At 37.8% G+C, this 24376-nt stretch overlaps 1 protein-coding gene across 2 annotated transcripts in view; it reads right to left on the minus strand.

The window, feature by feature from the left end:
• Positions 1 to 3766: 3766 nt before the first annotated feature.
• The window catches only part of foxk1 (forkhead box K1), a 139198-nt gene continuing 118588 nt past the window's right edge, over positions 3767 to 24376 (minus strand). The window contains exons 9-10 of one of the 2 annotated variants that reach the window (XM_063058953.1): positions 21748 to 21850; positions 15643 to 15783 (exon numbers count right to left, since the gene is read on the minus strand). In XM_063058953.1, the coding sequence (XP_062915023.1) occupies positions 15774 to 15783; positions 21748 to 21850 (113 nt within the window). In that variant the 3' untranslated portion in view covers positions 15643 to 15773. Of the gene's footprint in view, positions 15784 to 21747; positions 21851 to 24376 lie in introns of both variants that reach the window. The other variant, XM_063058955.1, reaches the window with a different exon arrangement.

Consider the following 24376-nt stretch of genomic DNA (forward strand, 5'->3'; position numbering starts at 1 on the left):
TCCTTTTCAAAGTGTGTTTAAAAGATGTTTAGCCTATCTGGGAGTGAAGAATCACTGCTATTCATAATGTTAGGTTTCACTTAGTAGGAACTAATGGCCTGCAAACCCTGCCAGAGTTGATATACATCCAACTACACCTCTAACGTCAATTGAAGTTGTACTTTTGCTCTTGTGATAACCCTCTAAGTTGTAACTGGCCTTCTTGTATAGCCCTGGATCACCAAACTTGAATGCCACAGGTCCAGCTTTCAGCAGGCTACGAATCTCCTGGTTCATCCACAATTTTTTATTCAGGTATGTATGTTGACTAATAAACCTGATTCTGATGTAAATTTGGATGATGTTGGTCAAACTTCTGGAATATCACCAGAGTTTTAACAGTTCCCTATTAATTCAAACAATTAATTTTACACTCATGGATTTTTTTTTGATGCTGAGGTACAATATTGCAGTAAGTCTGAGAGAATTATGCAGTTAGAATTAAAATTAAAATTAGACAGAAGACCCTTGAAGTAAAAAAAGGTTAAAAATGAAATGTTTGGGTGAGACAAAAGATATATATAAGCAAGAACTCAAGAGACTCTGTAGATACTGGAAATCCAAGATAGCACTCAAAATACTGGGGAAACTCAGCACATCAGGCAGCATCAATGGAAAAGAGGATGAAAAAGCATCTAGAATAAGCATGTAGACTATCAAAATAAAGCGAAACTTCAATTTCTGTGTTACACAAATTGCCAAGGACATAAGGGAATAGAAATAATTTATTTGGTAATTTTGTAAATGTAGACAAATTATGCATATTATGGTATTAAATGCTTCCCCTTCAGCCCGTAGAATGATCGCATTTCTTACTTTAATGGCGAAAAGGTGTATTTTACGACATTGGAAAGAGCTTAATGCTCCAACTACCTTTTTTTGGTTCTCTCAGACGATTTTATGTTTGAATCTGGAGAAAATTAGAAGCAACCTTTATGATTCTTCATTTAAATTTGAACAGATTTGGGGACCTTTTATTCGATACTTTCATTTAATGTAATACATACCCTTCTTGTCTTTTTTCACTGTTTTTAAAGGAGGTCGGGATTGAGGACGTGATTTTAAGTTTAACTCTGTTTGGTTTCAAGTTAGCCCATTGCTTGGCTTTGCTTTTAGTTAGTTGCACGGTGGGTTTTTTTTTGGGGTTTTTTTTTTCTTTTTTTTTCCATTGATATATATATAAAATTTAGTATACTATTATGTTATCTTGGTTTTTTATGTTTAAATTACATTGTAGTATTTTTTTTGGTATTGATACCTTCTGGAATTCTATTATATTTTAACATTGTATTAATGTTTATATGGTTTACCTTTTTGTATACTTATTCAATAAAAAGATTTAAAAAGAAAGAAAGAAAGTAAATGCTATAACATAACTGACGAGGTACAGTAGTGCTGCTTTGATTCGATGAAAGTGCCATATTTCTGATTACACAACACATTTTTAGATGAGTTAGAAAACAACCAAATACAGGAATGCCAGATAAATTACAGGGCCATTACAAAAGGATAATTCAGACTGGTGTGAGACCCTACAAGGCACAGTTAAACTTGAATATTACAAAGCAATTGAGAGAACACCATAGGGCTGCCTCTTTGTTCCAGTAACATTGGTTTAGTCTCCAATTTGGGTGCTATCTGTATGGAGTCTGTCCCTTCTCTCTGAATATGGGGTGCAGGTTGGTGGTTTAACTGTCTGGGACAAATTGCCTCTAGTGTGTCATGGGGGGGTGGAGATAATCTTTGTGAATTACATGGGAGTAATGTTAGGATTAGGGTAACTAGGTGGTGAGGAAGGATGTAGATTGCAGTACCAATGGACTGGCCAGGTAGGCAAAAACATCCAGGACAAAACCAAGTATTTATTTATGGATTTGAGGGGGGAAAGCAATGTTGATCCACATATAATAAGATAGGATTCAAGAATCATCAAGAAGCCACTAGAGCAGCACAAGGCAGGGAAGCATAATGCAAGGAAATCTGCAGATGCTGGAAATTGAAGCAACACACACAAAAAAACGCTGGTGAACGCAGCAGGCCAGGCAGCATCTATAGGAAGAGGTGCAGTCGACGTTTCGGGCTGAGACCCTTCCTCAGGACTGAAGGGTCTCGGCCCGAAACATTGACTGTACCTCTTCCTATAGATGCTGCCTGGACTGCTGCGTTCGCCAACATTTTTTGTGTGTGTTGAGGGAAGCATAATACTTTTTTTTTTGTTTAGTCTATAATTTGCGAGATACAATGCCGCTAGTGTATGAAATAAAAGCTATAGTAATAGTTAAAGTTTGTGGACTGTTCTGGTCATTCCATTATTAGAAAGGTAGCAGGCAGAGACACACATTTGCAAGTATGTTGGCTGGTTGGGAGGTTTCTTTTAAATTAGTGAAAATTGTCTTCCCCTCTTTAGGGCAGAATTAGACGGGTTTAATTAGAGGTATATTATGAGGCTCAAATGGGGTGAATAGGAAGGGCCTAATTCCTTTAGCAAAGCAATAATGCTTTGAGTAAATAAGTGGAAATACAGTGATTGGGGATTGTAACCTACTGTCTGAAAGAGCAGCAGAAGTGAAGATTTTCATCATGTGTAAAACATATTTGCATGAGCATTTGTCATACTGAACCTTTTGGTTAAGAATCATGTGCTTAAAAATAGGAATACACATCCATTATTGTTTTTAAATGACTGTTACATAATGGGTTGAAAATATTCTCTCTAGACTACATATTGCAGTGATTCTGTGGAACTACTGCATCATTAATCAAGCTTCCATGGTGCCAAATGCCAATCAACTTATTACATCAATCCAGCATTCACCCTGATGTAAACAGTGCTTTCTTTACCATATCCACTCTGCACTAATCACTAAGCTTCAAAACTTCAGCTTCTGTTCCTCCCTCTGTAACTGGATCCTTGACTTCCTCATTGGGAGACCATGAATCAGAGCAGATTGGAAACAACATCATCTCCTCACTGACAAACACCAGCACATTGCAAGGATGTGTGTTTAGCCCACTGTTCTACTCTCTTTACATCCATGACCATATGGCTAGGAACAGCACAGATGCTATCTATAAATTCACTGATGACACAACCGTTACCTGCAGAATCTCATATGGTGATGAGGAGGCATGCAGGAGTGAGAAAGATGCGTTGGTTGAGTGGTGTCACAACATCAACCTTGCACTCAGTAAGACCAAGGAACTGATTGTGGACTTTGGGAAGGAGAGTCAAGGAAAACACACCAGTCCTAACCAAGTGGTCAGCAGTGGAAACGGTGAGCCATTTCAAACTGATGAGAGTTAACATCTCAGAAGGTATACCCTGGGACCAACATACTGATGCAATTAGGAAGAAGGCATGCCAGTGGCTATATTTCCTTAGGACTTTGATGAGATTTCCTCATCAAAGACTCTCGCAAATTTCTAGAGATGCACCATGGAGAGCATTCTAACTGGTGGCAACCCCTCCTGGTATGGAGGGGTCACTGCACTGGATCAGAAAAGCTGCAGAGGAATGTAAATGCAGTAGCCTCCAAACCATCGAGGGCATCTTCAAAGGGCAATGCCTCAAAAAAGTGGCACCCATCATTAATGACCCCCATCCACCCAGGACCACCTTGTCTCATTACTACCATCAGAGAGGAGGTACAGGAGCCCAAAGACATTCACTCAACATTTTAGGAACAGCTTCCTTCCCTCTGCCATCAAATTCTAAATGGACAATGAACCCACGAACATTAACTCACTACTTTTGCTCTGTGAGCACTACTTATTTAATTCTCTCTGTATATTTATTTGTTCTCATAATCTATGGCAATATTTTATGCATTGTACTGAATGGCTATCGCAAAACAACAAATTTCATGACATATGCCAGTGATAATAAATCCAATTCTGATAGTTATTTTGCTGGTGTTTATATAAATACTGCCCCATTTCTACTTCAAATAATTCACCATTTACACATCAGCAGCCAATTCACAATGCCTGGAACCATATAAAGGAAAACAAACCACAGGAAAGGCATGTAAAGATTACTCTTTAATACATATTCTTAATGGTCATTAAAAACCAATGCTGAAGAGAGTATCAGTGAACTTCCCCTCCAGCTTTGCAGCCATTTTTGATATTGTGAATAACCATAAACAGAAACATAATAATCATAGGAAACACAAAAAACAGTGCCTTTTCTTAAAATAAAAAAAACTTTCAAACTTAGCCCGTCATTAACATCCCTCAGTTACATTGAAATCACATTCAGATTGCTGTTAATAAAAGCAGAATGACTCCTCTCTCTTTAGCCTTACTAAACATACATCCAGAATAAAATGCAAATATATCCATGGAAAGTTTTTGTTTTAAAAACAGTTTTTACTTGTTATGTTCATAGATCCATTGTATACTAAATTCAAACTTGGTTCCATTGCTGAAGAATAAGTGCCAAACTGCCTCAGTGGGATCTTTCGACACTCAGTAGTGCCTCTTTAGCACGGACCATCCATGTGCAGGTGCTTGTTGTCTGTTATTAATGCTTTTTTTGCATACAATTCCACAGTGCCGCAAGTTGAGGTGCCACAAAAAAAAGTCAGTGCAACTGACTACTGACATCAAAGTGAAATTCCTCATCTCTTTAAGAAAAGAGGCTGCAGAGAAGAGAGTAAAGATCTAAAGCAGTTCATAATATTCAAATTGTAAAAGATAAAATATATTTCATGAATTTCTTGCACAGGCCCTTGATATAAATGCATAATTGGGAATATGCTTCCTCAATAATTGAATGGAAAAGAGAAGCAGAGTGTTCTGAAATTCTTCTTTGGACATACCCTAAACAAATAAGAAATCCCTAGAACCCAATAATTTTTCAAAACAGCAAAGAACCTTGTTACTTAATTTCTCAATTTCACACAAATTTGATATTATGTACCTTGAATCCAATTATCTTGTGATTGCTTAGTTATTTCCTCAAAACTAAATCTAACATTGAGTGTGCATCTTCTTTGTACAGACTGCATTGTTACAAACACTGGGATATTATCAAAATAACTTCAGAGCATGAAACAGTACCATTAAAATCCAAAATGATTATTCAAAGTATGAAATTCAGACATTCCACCTCCTCTCATCAAATATTGCCACACAACATATACAACTTCTTGAGGCTTTAAACATTTTAGACATTATTAATCACTCTATTCAGCTGTGTAATATCATTACACAATGCAGAGGAATTCCTTGACTATTATGTACAGTATGCAAAAAATGGATTTAAAGTTAGATTACCGTTTTTAGTACAAATAATCAAAACATATTTTGGTTGCTTTACTGATATTACTTTCTGTTCCTCTCCTGAAAACTCCACTACAATATGGATCCACAGGACTAGGGTGCTCTCCAGTGGCCATACTTTATGCATGCTGCAACAATCACTGTTGAGTTACCTTTAAGATGTGGAACATCACAGCAGAACCTGATCCAGTTACCACTTGCTACAACAGATAGTCTAAATGACTGGAAAAGGGCTTGCTGATGATTCAGTGTCACTCTGAGCAATTCATTCACCTATTAAAAGTCACTGGGAGCACTTGATGTTACAATTATAATTGGATACTAATTGGCCTGATGAGAAACTGTAATGTATTTTGGTTTTATTACAGAACAATGCAATACTGATAAACGTTATATTTTAAAATGGGACGCTAGATTCAAACCTATGCTGATATTCTGAATAATCTAGATATGGAGGTATATGGAAGCATTCTTCTCCTATAGCTATTCTTTTTGACAAAAGGCAAACCACAAACATGGTTGTGATTGTTTTAAATCAACTACTTGCAGCAACTATATTGAAACTGGCTTAATCTTCAACAGGTCAGTCACTATTCTTTTATGTGGCATCACAAAGATGGAATAAACATAAATAGTGCTCTGTTCCATCATTCTGATTTAGAAGTTTGAGAATCTTAGCTTGAAAATAAAGGAGGTGCATTAAAGTCTTGCTGATTAGATATGAAACCACTGAAACATTCAGTGAGAGAAAGTCAGGAAGGGCACATATGAAAATTGGATGGGAAAGTACTTATTAAAGTAAGTTGAGTAGCTTACAAAGAGATTAATATATAACTGTTCTACGGGGTTAATGAGAAGAAATCCATTTTGCAGTTATTATCTGTAACTTTTCCTATAATTGTTTTATGTAAAAACCTAACCTTCAGCACAGTTTAAAACCTGAAAAAGTATTTTAATCAGCACGCTGAAGCAAAATTCTGCAGATGCTGGAAATCAATAATGAAAATGTAAATGATACTGCATTTCCAGTATTTTGTATACTACTTTAATTACCATTCTTTATACCAGTTTCTCAATAGAAACAATTCATCATGGTTATGCATTTTTGGTAAGAAAGCTACAACAGTTATATCCGAATGAGTATTTCTCTTTCTACCTCCTAAATGTTTTAAGTATTGCACATTTCCGAGCTGCATTTTGTCTTTTTCATTCTAATTGAACTTTACCATTAGCTTTCAACTGATTAAAACACTTACCAACAGTGAGGAAAAGATAATAATTCACTGCTGTCTTTAAATAACATGAGATGCATTGTTACTACTTGGATAATGTGGAGATGTAAGGGGAGATTAAACTACCAGGGGATTCTAAAGACAACCAAGAAAACCAGACAAATACAGCAATAATTTCCAGGAAGGAATTGCGGCAAAAAACCAAAGCAAGCAGTCACAATTCTTAATCCATGCTTGAGCCATGAGAAGTTCTACTCTGCCTGAATTTACTTGTCATTATAAAGTATTAGGAAGGTGAAATCTGTTGATTGTAGGATGCATAACTGCAGAGTAGTTCACCCAACTGCCTCCTTGGCAGGTGAAAAACCAAGGTACTAGGTGAGAAATTTTTATTTGGGAGGTAGATAGTGCATGTGGTTATTTGTTGGTACAGGAGTAGTGTACACAAGATGAAGTAGTAATGCACATGGATGATTCTGCTTGATGCTACTTCTTTTTCTCTACAACTTAAACCACAATCCAAAGAACCTTTTTTGTGTAATGAAGTGCATGCTTGAATACATATAACAGATGTGGGTCACAAACAGTGCCTTAGAGTAAAATACACAAATCATGTGAAGAAAATAATTAGTTCTCTGTTTTAGTCTTCAGGATGTTTTCAAATTAAGTTCCATGAGCTCAAACAGAAACATTTCGGATTTTGAAAAAAAAAATAAGATCGAGGAGAATGGATTTGAATACAAGTTAGTATGAGTGCTGGTGGGATGGAGTGGCAGGTGTTTGTGGGGCAGGGGGAGAGGAGAACTATCTTGTCCTATGTCAAAATATTCATATATTTTTACACAGAATACTTACATCTAGGATCATATTCGTCTTCATTGGTTCATAACATCTACAATTTCTACCACAATGTCACGTGGCAACTTATTAAAAGATCCTCTGAAGCAGCAGTCAGTAACAATAAAATTAATGCAATTTGAATCTCTCCTGAAATTGTAAATATTTCTTTACATTCAATCCAACAACTGTATAGGCAGTGACAATAAACTTCACTTGAATACTTAATTGAGGTGTCCGACCTTCAAAACTGTCCACCTTTGTCAAGAACTCATATTGTTTTAAAAATCCAAGTAGCTAATCAGAAATGTATTGAAAGTAAAAGTAGCCGTAATACAACAATCAGCAGAATCATGAGAAATCAAAAAAAAGTTATTTTCATAGAGTTTTTTTTACCCTAACTTATTCAAATCTAATCCAATTATGTAACCGGATTTTGCAGCAATGATTGGAAAAAAGATATTCCATGCCCCTAGTGCCGTTTAAAAAATGATCAGATTTAACAAGTTTTGCATCATGATAAGTTGTTGCACTTTCCTTTAAAGTACTTTTATACAAGTTTCTGCTTTTAATATCTATGGGAAAATGTGTATTAAAGTTGTGAAAATAATGTTTTTGACTGTCATGGAAAATGGGCATTTTTGGAGTTACGCATCCATTTTACAGATCTATGAATAACTAAACATTATAAAGTGAAACATTTACGTTATATTACTGTCCTTCAGAAATGAAATGATAACACCTTAATTTTGGATTTTTTAAAGAAAAATACTATGAAAGATTCTTCAAAGTTTTTTTATACATACAATCCACATTTACGGTACAATATTAAATGCTCCATGGTGACCCACACAGTGAGCAAAACAGTTTCGATATTTAATAAACCTATTAGGTGACCATATAATAACTGTCCAGCAGGTAATTTTTTAACCAATTTGGTGTAGACTGCTTCAGGACTCCTTTGGATGGCAATCTCTGTTACCTAGCATTTTTGAAAAATTAGTATTTATGTGCTACAATTAAATGACATGATCCTAAAATTATGTTACGTCAAATCAAAGAATCAGCACAAGTTATTTTGCACAAATGCCACTTTGTTGAGAATTTCATAACAAAATTTAAAACTACACTATTAATTTAAAAATAAAACTCCAAATGTGTAGAAGTTGTTCAAATATTGACTTTATTTCTGCTTTATGTCTCATATATGCATAATAAAGCAAATAGTCGAGGCTGAGAATATTACTTTCTCATTTCATTGAAAGGCTTGATGAAATGGTCAACTTAATGAATGTAATTGGGTGGCATGGGCCCTTTGGACTGGAAGGGCCTGTTAATGTGTTGAATCTGTTTAACAAAATTGTCTTTCTGACAAGAAGCCAAATATTTTGCTCTACAAGACATCATCATTTCAGAAAATCTCCTATCCAACAACTGTTAAAGTGGGTAAAGTGTTAAATACACATTTCCATTGGGGGGGGAGGAGAGAGTGTGTGTGAGTGTGTGTGAATGTGTGTATATACACACACACACACACACACGTCATAAAGCTTTTATTAATGATTATTATTCAAAATTATTTTAAAATTGTCAGAGAATATTTCTACAGAAAGAAATTGCTTTTTTCAGGTTTAAACATGGAGGTTTACAAGTGCTTATTCCAATGCAACTAAATGTAGCTGCTGTTTCAATTTTCAGTATTTTGTTTTGCTTTTCAAACTAATTAGAAGAGCTATTCTCCAACAAAATTTGAAGAACCAAGTTTGTGGATATCTCCATGACATTTGTTAATACAGCTTGTGCCTTCATTTCCAAATTTCTCCTCTAAAAAGTAAATGTACCTAGGTGTCAGGATGAGGGGAAAAGAACCATTTCTCTCTCCTACTTGATACAAACTCAGCATCCACTTGCTCAGAAATACTGATACTCCAGGATCTGGCTGACTAATTAGTTATCAACCAGCAGTGCAAGATGCAGCACTATGATAGGCCAGAGCTCAGGATCAGCATGACCAGGGCCAAGATCTTCAACACTAGTGATCAGGAACTTGGGTAGCTTTATGGCTGGAACTGGTGTCCAGAGTGCTAGTATCTTTCCAGCTCCCTTTATGCTCACCAGAAAATTTACTACACTACTGTATAATATGTAAAAAAAAGATATAAATGTGCTTGGATATTATTAGGAGTAATGTTCAATAGTCTAGAAATTCAGCTAGTCCAACCATGCCAAATCACTTTTTCTATCTTTCTCATTACATAAAATTTTATTGCAATTTGAGAACTTGCGCAATATTTACAAAGGCAGATTTCAATAATTTTCTCAATCTCATTAATCTTATTTGTTTTTCCTCAACATAAGGTATTGTAAGATATTTCATACTATGGTAATGAAATTACCATGAAATAGAAGCCTTCTGCCTATTGTGCTTGCTGCCAATATATCGTGATTAGACTCAGTACTAGTGAACATAAATGAACAGAAGCACGATGTATTGCCCAAAGTACTTGACTGCAAAACACATATGCTATGGCAATTTTATCCCACCAAATACTAGCTAATAACAACCATCAGTACAAAAATGCAGTATTACACACTGTCCTTGCTAAACTGAGTCAGTGCTTGATGAGGTAAAGCATAAAAGACTAAGAGCAACGATTATTCAAAGTTCACAACTTTGCCCTATGATAAACCATATGTACTTCCCTATGCGGTGCTATGTTCATGAATGTTTCCTACTGTCAATTTTTTTAAAAACTAATTCAAGCATTCAAGAACACTGTATGATCTGCGATGTTTAATTATAATAGAGAACCATTAACAAGCTCTATAAAAAGCACAAGTCCATTTCTAGTCTCCCTATTGCACACAGTTTTCTGGAATGTGTTACAATAGCAAACAGTACAGAACTTTCCAAAAAAAAAGTCAGTATTTCAAACTTAATTTCAAAAAATGTGAAGAAAATTGGGTTAATACTCAAATGATGCCTGCCAGGATTTTGCAACCATTTAAAATTCACATCAATTAATAGATTTCAAGTTCATTTTGACATAATGACCACAAAAATCCACAAAGGACAAAAAAAAAGATGATGTTGTTGATAATCTTTGTAACTGGTTCCACTAAAGAAATTGACAGGGCACAGACGTGATGGAGCAAAGAGCGGTTGCTGACCTGTCCAGTTCTCGGGATACTGAGATCCAGAGAGCCTCTTACCAAAGCCAGTAATCTCAGAAAGATAACATGGAAGTGCATTGCAGTAGTAAAGACATGAATAATCTTGTATTGATAGCTAACATTCAATATTAGTGAATTCAAAATTAAACTCCAATTATTCCTTCCCTTGTCATCTTCAAAGGGTTAGACTTCAGCACTCCTCACTTCCATGTCAGGAATAAACCTGGTAGGACCAAACGTACCAAGAGCCAAGGAGTTTTAACACAGGAAATCTTTACTGCCATACCTCACCAGATGTTAAAGTCTAGGTAGTAGCGCTGTCACCACAAGAGTATCCTGGAACTGATGTGTGGCTGAGATTTGACGTTATCTGATGGTTTTAGTAGCAAAGACAAATTATCTTCCTGGAAAAGCAGCAACTGTCAGAATTCAAAATTAGAAATGTTCCTACCATTCTGCATTAAAGGCATCAACATCTTTGTTAATTCTATTTCCCTTACATTGTGCATATCTCTTGGGTAATGTTTAAATATTGTTAAAATATAACCAATTAATGAATGATTGTAATAGGACACAATCCCTTCACAAAGGGAAGGGAGCAATACCCTGATCTTTTTCTTTTCCAGTTCATCCTAAAATGTGTCATCCCACATTAAATGAACTGCTATAAAGAATACTGAACTAGATACCTACATTTTACCTGCAAACTATTCCAAACAAATATACTCAAACAATTAATAAAAGTGTCAAACCTAGATTTTATAATTCATATAATAAAATGGAATAGTTTTAAAATTATTTTCAACATGCCAAGTTTCTGAAAATGTCATTCTTTTTCTTCTCTACCCTCTATTCTTTGAGGTGTATTTATAGTTCAAGAATTTTGGGACTTGCCTTTGCAGCACTATTATTAGATGTCTTTATTATACTTATGTAAATTTGTGACCTACCATTATTTCCAAATTCCTGCTGCAGTTACACATATTCAAGTTTTAAAATACACTTAAAAATAGACTTTGGACCTGGGTGAACTGAATTTCAAACAATGTGGGATAAATTACTGACGGCAGTAATATTGTTCTGCAATAATAGTGCTGTTGAGCTCAGACCACTGATTATTTTAAGATTTAACAATATGAAATAAACTTCATGTTATAACTACGAGTGGGGCTTAGAAATATAAAAGCAGCATAGTGTTGCAATAAGAAAACAAAAAAAATGCAATTTCATCAGATCTAATTGTAGTCAGTCTTTGTCTCACCAGAAGATGTGAACAGTGTTCAACCTGACATTCTCTGGCCACTTTTCCTTCAGTTTTCCAAATTTAATTCGGAATATAAACATTATTATTTGAATTGACTGAGATAAACATGAAGTTGAATCAGAATAATAAGATTAATCTAAAGCAACACACACAAAATGCTGAAGGAACTCAGCAGGTCAAGCAGCATCTATGAAAATTAATAATTGTCAACATTTCGGACTGAAGATTCTTCTTCAGGACTGAAAAGGAAGGGGGAAGATGCCAGAATAAAAAAAAGTTGGGGAGAGGGGAAGGAGACTAGCTGGAAAATGATAAGTAAAGCCAGGTGGGTGGGAAAGCTCAAGGATTGGAGAAGAAGGAATCTGATGGTAGGAGAGGAGAATGGACCATAGGACAAAGGGAAGGAGAAGGGGACCCAGGGGGAAATAACAGGCAGGTGAGAAGTGAAAGTTCAGAATGGGTAATCGAGGAAAGGAGGGTGCAGGTGGGAAGAAAATCAGTTTACTGGAAGGTGAAATCTTTGAAGTGCTGCACATTAAGATGGGTAAAAACCAAGATCAGAGCTCTTCTATTGTATGGGGGTTGCAGGGAGTTCTTGTGAATGACCAAAAATAGACACTCCGAAAAATGTATTTCACTTAATCAGCTTTGTTTTGTAACCTTTTAAGCAGACACAGCATTTTCTTCATGATAATTTTAATTACCCATATCAATTTTTAAAAAATTAATCTGCAGTGCTATATAACAGAAGGAATTTTAAATAAAAATAGACAATAACTACCCCATTTAACAATTTTGATTTTGCATTCTGACATTACAGAATCCTAGATATAAAAATCACATTGAATATTGAAATACAAATCCAACCATTTTCTAATACCTTTTCAATTCAATGTTCTGAAAGATCTTTACATTATTACTTAGATTAGGACCAGAAGATTAAGATTGAAATTCCAGAATTTAAAGGGTTGGAAGAGGAATTGCAACTCAAGAGTAAGAAATGCTTGTTATAACCACCAGGGATACATCAAATGAGGGGAAAAAAAAGGCTTGGAAGAATACAAACTTCACTTGTATTTTTCACATCTCCAACCGTGGGGATGAATAGTTTTCAGATTGAAAGCGGAAAATTCCTTGCAATAAAGGTCCAGTATTCATTTCAAATTCATCAGATCATATGTACAGAGGAAAACCAGTAAAACAAGGCAAGGCAAACCTCTATGTACACCTGTTCACAAATCCACAAGAGGTTCTCAATTCTTAAGGGTCATTTCTGAAATGAGGTAATACACTTTGCGTAAGGGATTTCCACTGTATTCACCATAACGCACTGTTAAAATACTGCAACACCACAGAGGCCCTGCAATGCCACTCTTTGCATAAACCACATTTTTTTCTCATTATACAAGCTTCTGGTCAAAGCTAATCACTTTAATTGTGAGCATGTAAACTGCTATCAACTTTGTTTACATGTTTTCATGCCCTTTAGTAATGGAGCAGGTGAGAAGTGATTATCACACAAAGACAGGGGAAAAAAGCCTCCTTGAAGAAATATATCCCCACGAAGAAATCTCTAGCTCATGATCACTCAAAGTGCAGAAACTCTTAGAATAGGTCCAAGAACCATAAACCATGAATTGGATGAACACAAATGCACTGCAAAAGATCAGAAGATGCATACTGCCTCACAACTACATACCTGTCCATCCCATTTGCACATTATGCCCTATCTGTAGAAGAAATATGTGGTTCTCTCATTGGCCTCATTAGCCACCTCAAAACCCACAAAACCAGAGTGGAACTAAGTCAACCTTGATGCCAAATTGACTGCCTAATGAAGATGAAAATGAAGTTAATTTGGTTTTAGATTATTCTTCAAAATTGACAAAAGACTAGTTTATAAAATTTTTAGAAAACTTATTTTTTAATATATAAAATGTAGCTTCACGCCTTTGATTATGCAGTTTCATAAAGGGATGGTAGGGTACATATCTCCACTAATCTCAATGTTACTCCAGTCTGCCCAAAGAATGAATATTATTTAAGCCTTGTTACTGCACAAGTCTTGGACAATTCAAAGTATATATACAGTACTTACATCTGTTATTCTTTTCCAGGCAATATTGCTAATACCTACAAATTTGCCCTAGATCTGGTCAAGAAGCAGCACAAAATACATACCGGCTGTGATGCATAAAGTAAAAACAAAATTGATTTCTTCTTTGAAAAGCAATCTTTAGAAAAGAGTATATTAGAAATTTAGAGGGAAAATACAATTCATTAGCTTAGGCCAATTGATAATCTTGTACAAATTATGCCACACCATTAATGTTTCTGATATGGTACACAAATAATATTCTCAAAAAGCAGACTATACTGTGATCAATTAGGTCCAAATTAACTTGTTGCACCAATTTCATATCTTAAGATATTTGCATGTCTTATTTTTACAGAGTATTTAATTTTGTTTGTTTTACACACAATGACGCAATTAAGAGGCCAATTCCATAAACAATCTGGGTCAATTACAGGTGGTTCATTAGATTTAATACAGGGAATAAATCCAAAATTAACTGAACAATATAAATAGCTTGAGTCTATCTGCTATAATTTGATGTGACATTTAAAAAACCTAATCACTCCTACATATCTTGTCATTTTCAGCAGATGTTGCTAGCTTCATTAATAAAATATTCAGATGTCCATGGCTGATTAACTGCCCATTCTCAATGATCCCAATTACAGCACTGATTTTACAACTCATTAAATTACTTCAACAATTAAGATTTTGCTTTGCTAGTCATTAGTGGGCCACTACATAGTTTGAAATATCTTCACACACCATTGCAAGTTTGAGAAAGTGATTTATGAAGCAAGTTTCCATTTCAGAGTTTTGGGCAACTGAGCACTTAAAATGACTTCACTGTGGGGAAATAATGTGGTTTGACAACATCAAGAGGAGATAATTATCTTTGTGTTAATGACACGAAGTGTAAGGAACCAGGATCACCTGATACCCTGCCCTTCAAAATTGTAGGCTTTAACAATAGTAGGAGTTATCCCACTTAAAGATAAATTTCAGTCAAAGAGAACCACCGCATACTATACCCCCAAACAACCAAGTTTCTTGGTTAGAATGGTTGTGGTCTTCACCAAGTGAGCCACACCAAGGATGCAGTTTTGCAAAGTGCAATGCAAGCAGAACAAACAAGCTGAACTTTGTGGCACCAGGTGAGAGCACAAAACGTCTTCACAATAACCTGGCGTAGCAATGTTCGACTTCAATTTTTTTGGAAAGACCACGTGCACATGTAAATGGCAATTCAGCAGTACTCATAAGGTTTATAGTAATTATGTATTTAAGTCAACACAATTACAGAGTCCTATTTCCGTATCACCAAGTTATGTGCTTGGCAATATCCCACTGCTGTACTGAGGAATTCAAGTCATCTGCTTCCCTCCCACTAATTCTGCAGAACATTTTCTTTCAAATTAAGGCTTGTAAAATAACAACAAAGCCAGAATTATGGAAATGGATGTACTCTCCATCTCAGCCACTCTTAATCCTACAATCAGTTACCTTGTTTCCTCATTTAAAACATGAGCTTCAGTTCAAGACAGGCTCATTATTTTCCCCCTCTCTCCCATGAGCTTGGCACCTTGGAATTCTGTTTTTTTTTCTGTGGAACACCCAAAAACATCCTCGCCAATGTAACCTGTTTCTTGATTCCGGTTTGTTTTATTCACTGGTACCCTGTATCTGTGGACTTGAGGTGATCACAGCAAGACCAGAGCCTGATCCAGCTGACTCTTCCATCTTAGGTCGCTTGGCCTCAGGCTCACCAACAGATGAAGCTGAATGTTGCAGTTCTGTGACAAGTTGCTTGCTCACAACTACAGGCGAGGAAGATGTCGCCTGTGTAGCCAGGATCTGTAGTGGATTAGTAATGGCTGAGGAAGTGAAGAAAATCACAAACAAAAAAAAATTATTTCATCTTGTTAAAAAATAAAATCTACAAGCAAAAACCATCATATAACAACACATAAAATGTTGGAAACACTCAGGATATGCATTAGTAGCCCTAGTGGTATATTTTAGGTCAATAACCTAACTATGCTTCAGGGACCTCATTGCTGACACAGCTGAAGATGGATCAGCTTAGGACACAATCCCAAGTAACTCCAGTTGCATCTTCCTTTATGGCCACAGCTGTGAAGAATTTTAGTGTGATTCTCATTGCCCCAATTTTGCTATGACTCCTTGATTCCACACACTGTCAAGAACAATCACTCTCCCTTTACCTCTGGATTTCTGCTCACTTGTCCATGATTGAACCAATGATGTAACATCTGAAGATAAGTGGCCCTGTCATAACCCAAGCTGAGCAGCAATATGCAGAGTGCAGGCTTGCAAGTGCTACCCAGTACCAATATTACCTTATTTCACTTTTCTGATAAATGATCTTAAGTTGACAAGGTGTTATTTTGCTGAATGCATTTTCCATTCCTAAATGCTGGTATTGTTTTTGGCATTGGCAATTTGGAGGATATTCCTTTAACATCATAGATAATTATCAGAATCTGCTACTTTATTGGAACTAATGCATATAGCCTTTTCTTGACATTATGTGAAGTGAACTGGATCAAAAAACTTTTAAAAAAAAATAGGCAGACCAGGCGATGATATCTTAGACCCTGCTCTGCTATTCATTAAGATAACTGATATATCACAATGTTATTGTCTTGCAGTATACCCTTAGTTCTCAATTCTCTAAAGATCTAGAAATCTATTGATCTGCCATACAAGGAAAGATAAGAGTTGACAGGGCCAATGTTTCTTCAGATTTAAGAGCAGGGAAATCTCAATGAAATTCAAGAGAATTCTTATTGGGTCTAGCAGGCTGGATGCAGAGATAATGTTTTCCCTAGATGAAAAGTTTGGAACAAAGGGGTGCCAATCTCAGAATAGCTTTGCATTGAGAGCAGGAGAGATTAGGGAGCTTAAAGTAAAGGAAACCTTAGGAAACAGTGATCATAATATGATAGAAATCAACCCTGTAGTTTGAGAGGGAGAAGATAATATCTATCTACCAGTATTACAGTGGAGTAAATGGAATTACAGAGGCATGAGAGAGGAGCTGACCAAAGTTGATTGTAAGGGGATTCTGTCAGGGATTATGGCAGAACAGTGATGGTTGGAGTTTCTGGGGGTGATTTGGAAGGCACAGGATACATACATCCCAAAGATAAGGAGTATTCCAAAGGGACGATGAGGCAACCATGGCTGATAAGGGAAGTCAGAGGCAGCATTAAAGAAAAAGAGGGCATATGATATAGCAAAAATTAGTGGATTTGGAATCTTTTAAAGACTAACATAAGGCAACTAAAAAGGCAATAGAGGGAAAAATATTAAATATGAAGGAAAGCTAGCCAATAACATCAAAGATGATACCAAAAGTTTTTTTTTCAGGTATGTAGAGGATAAGAGAGGCGAGAGATATGGGACCTGATGGAAAATGACGCTGGAGAGGTAGTAATGGGGGACAAAGAAATAGCAGATTAACTTAAAGAGCATTTTGCATTAGCCTTCACTGTGAGCATGCCAGCAGTATACCAGAAATTTGAAAGTGTCAGAAGACAGAAGTGAATGTAGTTGCTATTACTAAGGAGAAGATGCTTGGGAAGCTGAAAGGTCTGAAGGTACCCAAGTGACCTGGGCCAGATAGAATACACCCGGGTTCTGAAAAAGGTAACTGAAGAGACTGTGGAAGCATTAGTTTGATCTTTCAAGAATCACTAGATTCTGGAATGGTTCTAGTAGACTGGAAATTGCAAATATCAGTCTACTCTTTCAGAAGGAAGGCAAAAGAAACCAAATTATAAGCCATTTAGCCTGATATCCAAGGTTGACAAAATGATGGAATCCATTATTAAGGATGAGATTTTGGGGTACTTGGAGGCACATGATAAAGTCGGCCAAAATCAGCATGGTTTCCTTCAGGGAAAATCTTGCCTGACAAATCTGTTGCAATTCTTTGAGGAAATAACAGGCAGGATAGACAAAGGAGTATTTGTTTATTTTGATTTTCTGAAGGCCTTTGACAAGGTGCCGCACATGAGGCTGCTCAACAAGATGAGAGTTCATGGCATTACAGGATAGAAGATTGGCTGACGGGCAGGAGGCAAAGGGGATGAAAGGAGGCCTATTCTGGTTGGCTGCCATGACTGGTGGTGTTGCACAGAGGTCGGTATTGGGACCACTTCTTTTCACATTATATGTCAACCATTTGGATGGTAGAATTGATAGCTTTGTAACCAAGTTTACAGATGATACAAAGACAGCTGGCGGGGCAAGTAGTGTTGAGGAAGCAGAGTGTCTGCAGAAGGACTTAGACAGATTGGGAGAATGGTCAAAGAAATTGCAGATGGAATATCATGTTGAGAAGTGTATGGTCATGCACCTTGATAGAAGGAATAAAGGCATCATTATTTTCTTAACAGGGAGAAAATTCAAAAATCAGAGGTGCAAAGGAATTTGGAAGTCCTTGTGCAGGATTCCCTAAAGGTTAACTTGTAAGTTGAGTCGGTGGTATGGAAGGCAAATGCAATGTTTGCATTAATTTTGCAATGACTAGAATATAAAATCAAAGGTGTAATGCTGAGGCAATATAAGGCATTGGTCAGACAGCACTTGGAGCATTGTGAGCAGTTTTGGGCCCCTTATCTAAAAGATGTGCTGGCATTGGGGAGAGTGCGGAGGAGGTTCGCAAGAATGATTCTGTGAATGAGAGTGTTAATGTATGAGAAGCTTTTAATAACTTTGGGCCTGTATTCGCTGGAGTTTAGAAGAATTGGGGTGGGGGGGGGAGATCTCACTAAAACGGATCGAATATTGAAAAGTGTAGATAGAGTGATGCAGAGAAAACGTTTCCCATGACCATGATTGTTCTTGGCAAATTTTTCTACAGAAGTGGTTTGCCATTTCTCAGCAGCGTTGTTACAAGATGGGTCACCCCACCCATTACCAATATTCTTCTGAAATTGTCTGCCTGTGTCAGTGGTCACATCACCAGGACTTGTGATATGAATCAGCTGCTCCCATGGCTTCACGTGACCATGATGGGGGGTCGTAAGCAGGTGCTACATCTTGCTGGTGGAGGAAAGGAGCGCCTTACACCTCCTTTGGTAGAGATGTATCTCTATCCTGCCACATTGCAAGACATATTAATAAAAACTATTATTTCAATAAAAAGTACATATATAAAAAAAATACACAAAAAAAAGAGGAAGAACCTACTGAGGAAGTGTTTGTGGGTTCATTATCCATTCAGAAACCTGATGGTGAAGGGGAAGAAGCTGTTCCTGAAACAATGAGTGTGTCTTCAAAGGAAGACACTTGGCACAATCATGCTTTCAAATAATATGATGTAAGGTATTTGTTATCTTTATCTGGTGTACCCAGGATTCAGGATTCTGTGTGTGTGTGTGTGTGTGTGTGTGTGTACACGTATACACACACACACACACACACACACACACAGTGGTGCTAGAACGTTTGTGAATTCTGTAGAATTTTCTGTATTTCTGCATAAATATGATCTTAAATGTGATCAGATCTTCACGCAAGTCCCGAGACTAGGTAAAGCGAACATAATTAAATAAATAACACAAAAAAAATTACGTTATTTTATTTATTAAGAAAAATGATCCAATATTACATGTTTAATTGGAGTAAGGGGAAATATGAGGCTATCAGGCAGGTACTTGGAAGCAGAAATTGGAAACAGATGTTCTCAGGGGAACGTACAGAAGAAATGTGGCAAATGTTCAGGGGATATTTGCGTGGGGTTCTGCGTAGGTACGTTCCAATGAGACAGGGAAAGGACGGTAGGGTACAGGAACCGTGGTGTACAAAGGTTGTTGTAAATCCAGTCAAGAAGAAAAGAAGAGCTTATGAAAGATTCAAAAAAACGAGGTAATGATAAAGATCTAGAAGATTATAAGGCTAGCAGGAAGGAGCTTAAGAATGAAATTAGGACAGCCAGAAGGGGCCATGAGAAGGCCTTGTCGGACAGGATTAAGGAAAACCCCAAGGCACTCTACAACTATGTGAAGAGCAAGAGGATAAGACGTGAGAGAATAGGACCAATCAAGTGTGACTGTGGAAAAGTGTATATGGAACCAGAGGAGATAGCAGAGGTACTTAATGAATACTTTGCTTCAGTATTCACTACAGGAAAGTTTCTTAGCGATTGGAGGGATGACTTGCAGTGGACTGAAAAACTTGAGCGTACAGATATTAAGGAAGAGGATGTGCTGGAGCTTTTGGAAAGCATCAAGTTGGATAAGTCACTGGAACCGGACAGGATATACCCCAGGCTACTGTGGGAAGCAAGGGAGGAGATTGCTGAGCCTCTGGCGATGACCTTTTCATCATCAATGAGGACGTGAGAGGTTCTGGAGAATTGGAGGGTTGCGGATGTTGTTCCCTTGTTCAAGAAAGGGAGTAGTGATAGCCCAGGAAATTATAGACCAGTGAGTCTTACTTCAGTGGTTGGTAAGTTGATGGAGAAGATCCTGACAGGCAGGATTTATGAACATTTGGAGAGGCATAATATGATTAGGAATAGTCAGCATGGCTTTGTCAAAGGCAGGTCATGCCTTACAAGCCTGACTGAATTTTTTGAGGATGTGAGTAGACACATTGATGAAGGTACAGCCATAGATGTAGTGTATATGGATTTTAGCAAGGCATTTGATAAGGTACCCTATGCAAGGCTTATTGAAAAAATAAAGAGGCATGGGATCCAAGGGAACATTGCTTTGTGGATCCAGAACTGGCTTGCTCACAGAAGGCAAAGAGTAGCTATAGACGGGTCATATTCTGCATGGAGGCCGGTGACCAGTGGTGTGCCTCAGGGATCTGTTTTGGGACCCTACTCTTTGTGATTTTTATAAATGACCTGGATGAGGAAGTGCAGGATAGGTTAGTAATTTGCTGATGACACAATGGTTGGGTGTGTTGTGAATTGGAGGGCTGTCAGAGGTTACAGCGGGTCACTGATAGGATGCAAAACTGGGCTGAGAAGTGGCAGATGAAGTTCAACTCAGATAAGTGTGTGGTGGTTCATTTTGGTAGGTCCAATATGATGGCAGAAGATAATATTAATGGTAAGACTCTTGGCAGTGTGGAGGATCAGAGGGATCTTGGGGTCTGAGTCCATAAGACACTCAAAGCTGCTACGCAGGTTGACTCTGTGGCTAAGAAGGCATACGGGGCATTGGCCTTCGTGAGATTGAGTTTAAAAGCTGAGCGGTAATGTTGCAGCTATATAGGACCCTGGTCAGACCCCACTTGGAGTACTGTGCTCAATTCTGGTCGCCTCACTGCAGGAAGGACATGAAAACCATAGAAAGGGTATAGAGGAGATTTACAAGGATGTTGCCCGGATTGGGGAGTATGCCTTATGAGGATAGGTTGAGTGAACTCAGCCTTTTCTCCTTGGAGCGACGGAGGATGAGAGGTGACCTGATAGAGGTGTACAAGATAATGAGAGGCATTGATCGTGTGGATAGACAGAGGCTTTTTCCCAGGGGTGAAATGGCTAGCACGAGAGGGCATAATTTTAAGGTGCTTAGAAGTAGGTACAGAGGAGATGTTGGGGTAAGTTTTTTTTTACGCAAAGAGTGGTGAGTGTGTGGAATGGGCTGCTGGTGGCAGTGGTGGAGGCGGAAACGACAGGGTCTTTTAAGAGACTCCTGGATGGCTACATGGAGCTTAGAAAAATAGAGAGCTATGGGTAAGCCTAGGTACGAGGGGCGATTGATAAGTTCGTAGCCTAAGGTAGAAGGAGTCAATTTTAGAAAACCTAGCACATTTATTTTTCAACGTAGTCCCCTCCTACATTTACACACTTAGTCCAGCGGTCTTGCAGCATACGGATCCCTTCCTTGCAGAAGTCGGCACCTTGGACCTCCAGAAAGTGGTCCACAGCAGGGGTGATTGATAATGCGTGGCCTAAGGTAGAAGGAGATGAGTTATTAACTTCAAACTTTCTGCATAATCAAAGAGTTGAAGTGCACGTGCATGTAACGAGAGCTGTATAACTCATCTCCTTCTACCTTAGGCCACAAACTTATCAATCACCCCTACTGTGGACCACTTTCTGGAGGTCCAAGACTCCGACTTCTACAAAGAAGAGATCCGTATGCTCCATGGCCGCTGGACTAAGTGTGTAAATGTAGGAGGGGACTATGTTGAAAAATAAATGTGCTAGGTTTTCTAGAATTGACTCCTTCTACCTTAAGCCACGAACTTATCAATCACCCCTCGTAGTTCTAAGGTAAGGACACGTTCGGCATAGCTTTGTGGGCCGAAGGGCCTGTATTGCACTGTAGGTTTTCTATGTATTTATTGGGAAAAATATGTGAATCTCTAAGGTAATGCCCTCTGCAAAAGCTATTTGGAGTCAGGTGTTCCAATTAATGAGATGAGATTAGAGGTGTGAGTTGTAGAAGTGCCCTGCCCTATAAAAAAGACACACTAAGTCAGGTTACTGACAGAGCCTGCTCTTCTCAAGAAAGGTAAGACCATAAGACATAGGAGCAGAATTAGCCCACTCAGCCGATCGAGTCTGCTCCACCATTCCAACATGGCTGATCCCGGGTCCCACTGACCCCATACACCTGCCTTCTCCCCATAACCTTTGCTGCTCTGACCAATCAGGAAACTATCAACTTCCACTTTAAATATACCAACGGACTTGGCCTCCATGCAGTCTGCGGCAGAACATTCCACAGATTCACTACTCTCTAGCTAAAATAAAATCCTCCTTACCTCTGTTCTAAAAGGTCGCCGCCCCCCCCCTCAATTTTGAGGCTGTGTCCTCTAGTTCTAGATAACCCCACCACAGGAAACATCCTCTTCACATCCACCTTATCTAGTCCTTTCAATATTCAGTAGGTTTTAATAAGATCCCTGCCCCTGCCCTCTTCTAAATTCCATTAAGTTCAGGCCCAAAGCTGCCAAACACTCCTTGTATGTTAACCCCTTAATTTCTGGAATCATCCTCATGAACCTCCTCTGGACTCCTTCCAATGACAACATATCCTTTCTGAGATACGGAGCCCAAAATTGTTGACATTACTACTCCAAGTGAAGCCTGTCTAGTGTCTTATAAAGACTCAGCATCATCTCCTTGCTTTTATATTCTATTCCCCTTGAAATAAATGCCACCATTGCATTTGCCTTCTTGTACAAGGACTCCTAAGTCCCTTTGCACACCGATGTTTGAATGTTTTCCCCATTTAGATAATAGTCTGCACTACTGTTCCTTTTACCAAAATTCATTATCACACATTTCGTAACACTGTCTTCCTTCTGCCACTTGTTTGCCCATTCCTCCAATTTGTCTAAGTCCTGCTGCAATTGAATTGCTTCTTCCGCATTACCTACCTTTCCACCTATATTTGTATCATCTGCAAACTTTGCCACAAAGCCATCAATTCCATTATCTAAATCATTGACAAACAATATGAAAAGTCATGGTCCTAATACTGACCCCTGTGGAACACCACTAATCACCGGCAGCCAACTAGAAAAGACCCCCTTCATTCCCACTTGCTGCCTCCTGCCTGCCTGTCAGCCATTCCTTTATCCATGCCAGTATCTTTCCTCTAACGCCACAGCATTATATCTTGTTAAGCAGCCTCATGTGTGACACTTTATCAAACACTTTCTGAAAATCTAAGTAAATGATATCCACTACCTCTCCTTTGTCCACCCTGCTTTAAGCTTCCTCGAAGAACTCTAACAGATTTGTCAGGCAAGATTTCTCTTCACAGAAACTATGCTGACTTTGACTTAATTTATCATTAGTTTCCAAGTACCCTGAAACCTCATCCTTACTAATACACTCCAACACTTTCCCAACCACTGAGGTTAGGCTAACTGGCCTATAATTTCCTTTCCTTTGCCTACTTTCATTCTTAGAGTGGAGTGACATTTGCAAGATTCCAGTCCTCTGGGACAATGCCAGAATCAAGCGATTCTTGAAAGATCATTCATGACCAATGCATCAGTTATCTCTTCAGCAACCTCTCTCAGGACTCTGGAATGTAGTCCACCTGGTCCAGGTGAGTTATCAACCTTAAGACCCTTCAGTTTACCTAGCAATTTTTCGTTTGTAATAGCAATGGCACTCACTCCTGCACCCTAACACGCAGAAACCTCTGGCATTTTGCTAGTGTCTTCCACAGTGAAGACTGATGCAAAGTACTCATTGAGTTCATCTGCCATTTCCCCATTACCTCACCAGCATCATTTTCCAGTCGTCCAATATCAAATCACCTTTTACTCTTTATATAACTGAAAAAAATACTTAGTATCCTGCTTTATATTATTGGCTAGTTTGCCCTGTTATTTCATCTTTTCCCTTCTTATTAATTCTTTAGTTGCCTTTTCTTAGATTTTCAATGCTTTCCAATCATCCAACTTCCCACTCACTTTTGCTACCTTATATGCCCTTTGCTTGGCTTTTAGGCA

Source organism: Mobula hypostoma, chromosome 9, assembly GCF_963921235.1.
Source record: "Mobula hypostoma chromosome 9, sMobHyp1.1, whole genome shotgun sequence".
Taxonomy (NCBI): Eukaryota; Metazoa; Chordata; class Chondrichthyes; order Myliobatiformes; family Myliobatidae; genus Mobula; species Mobula hypostoma.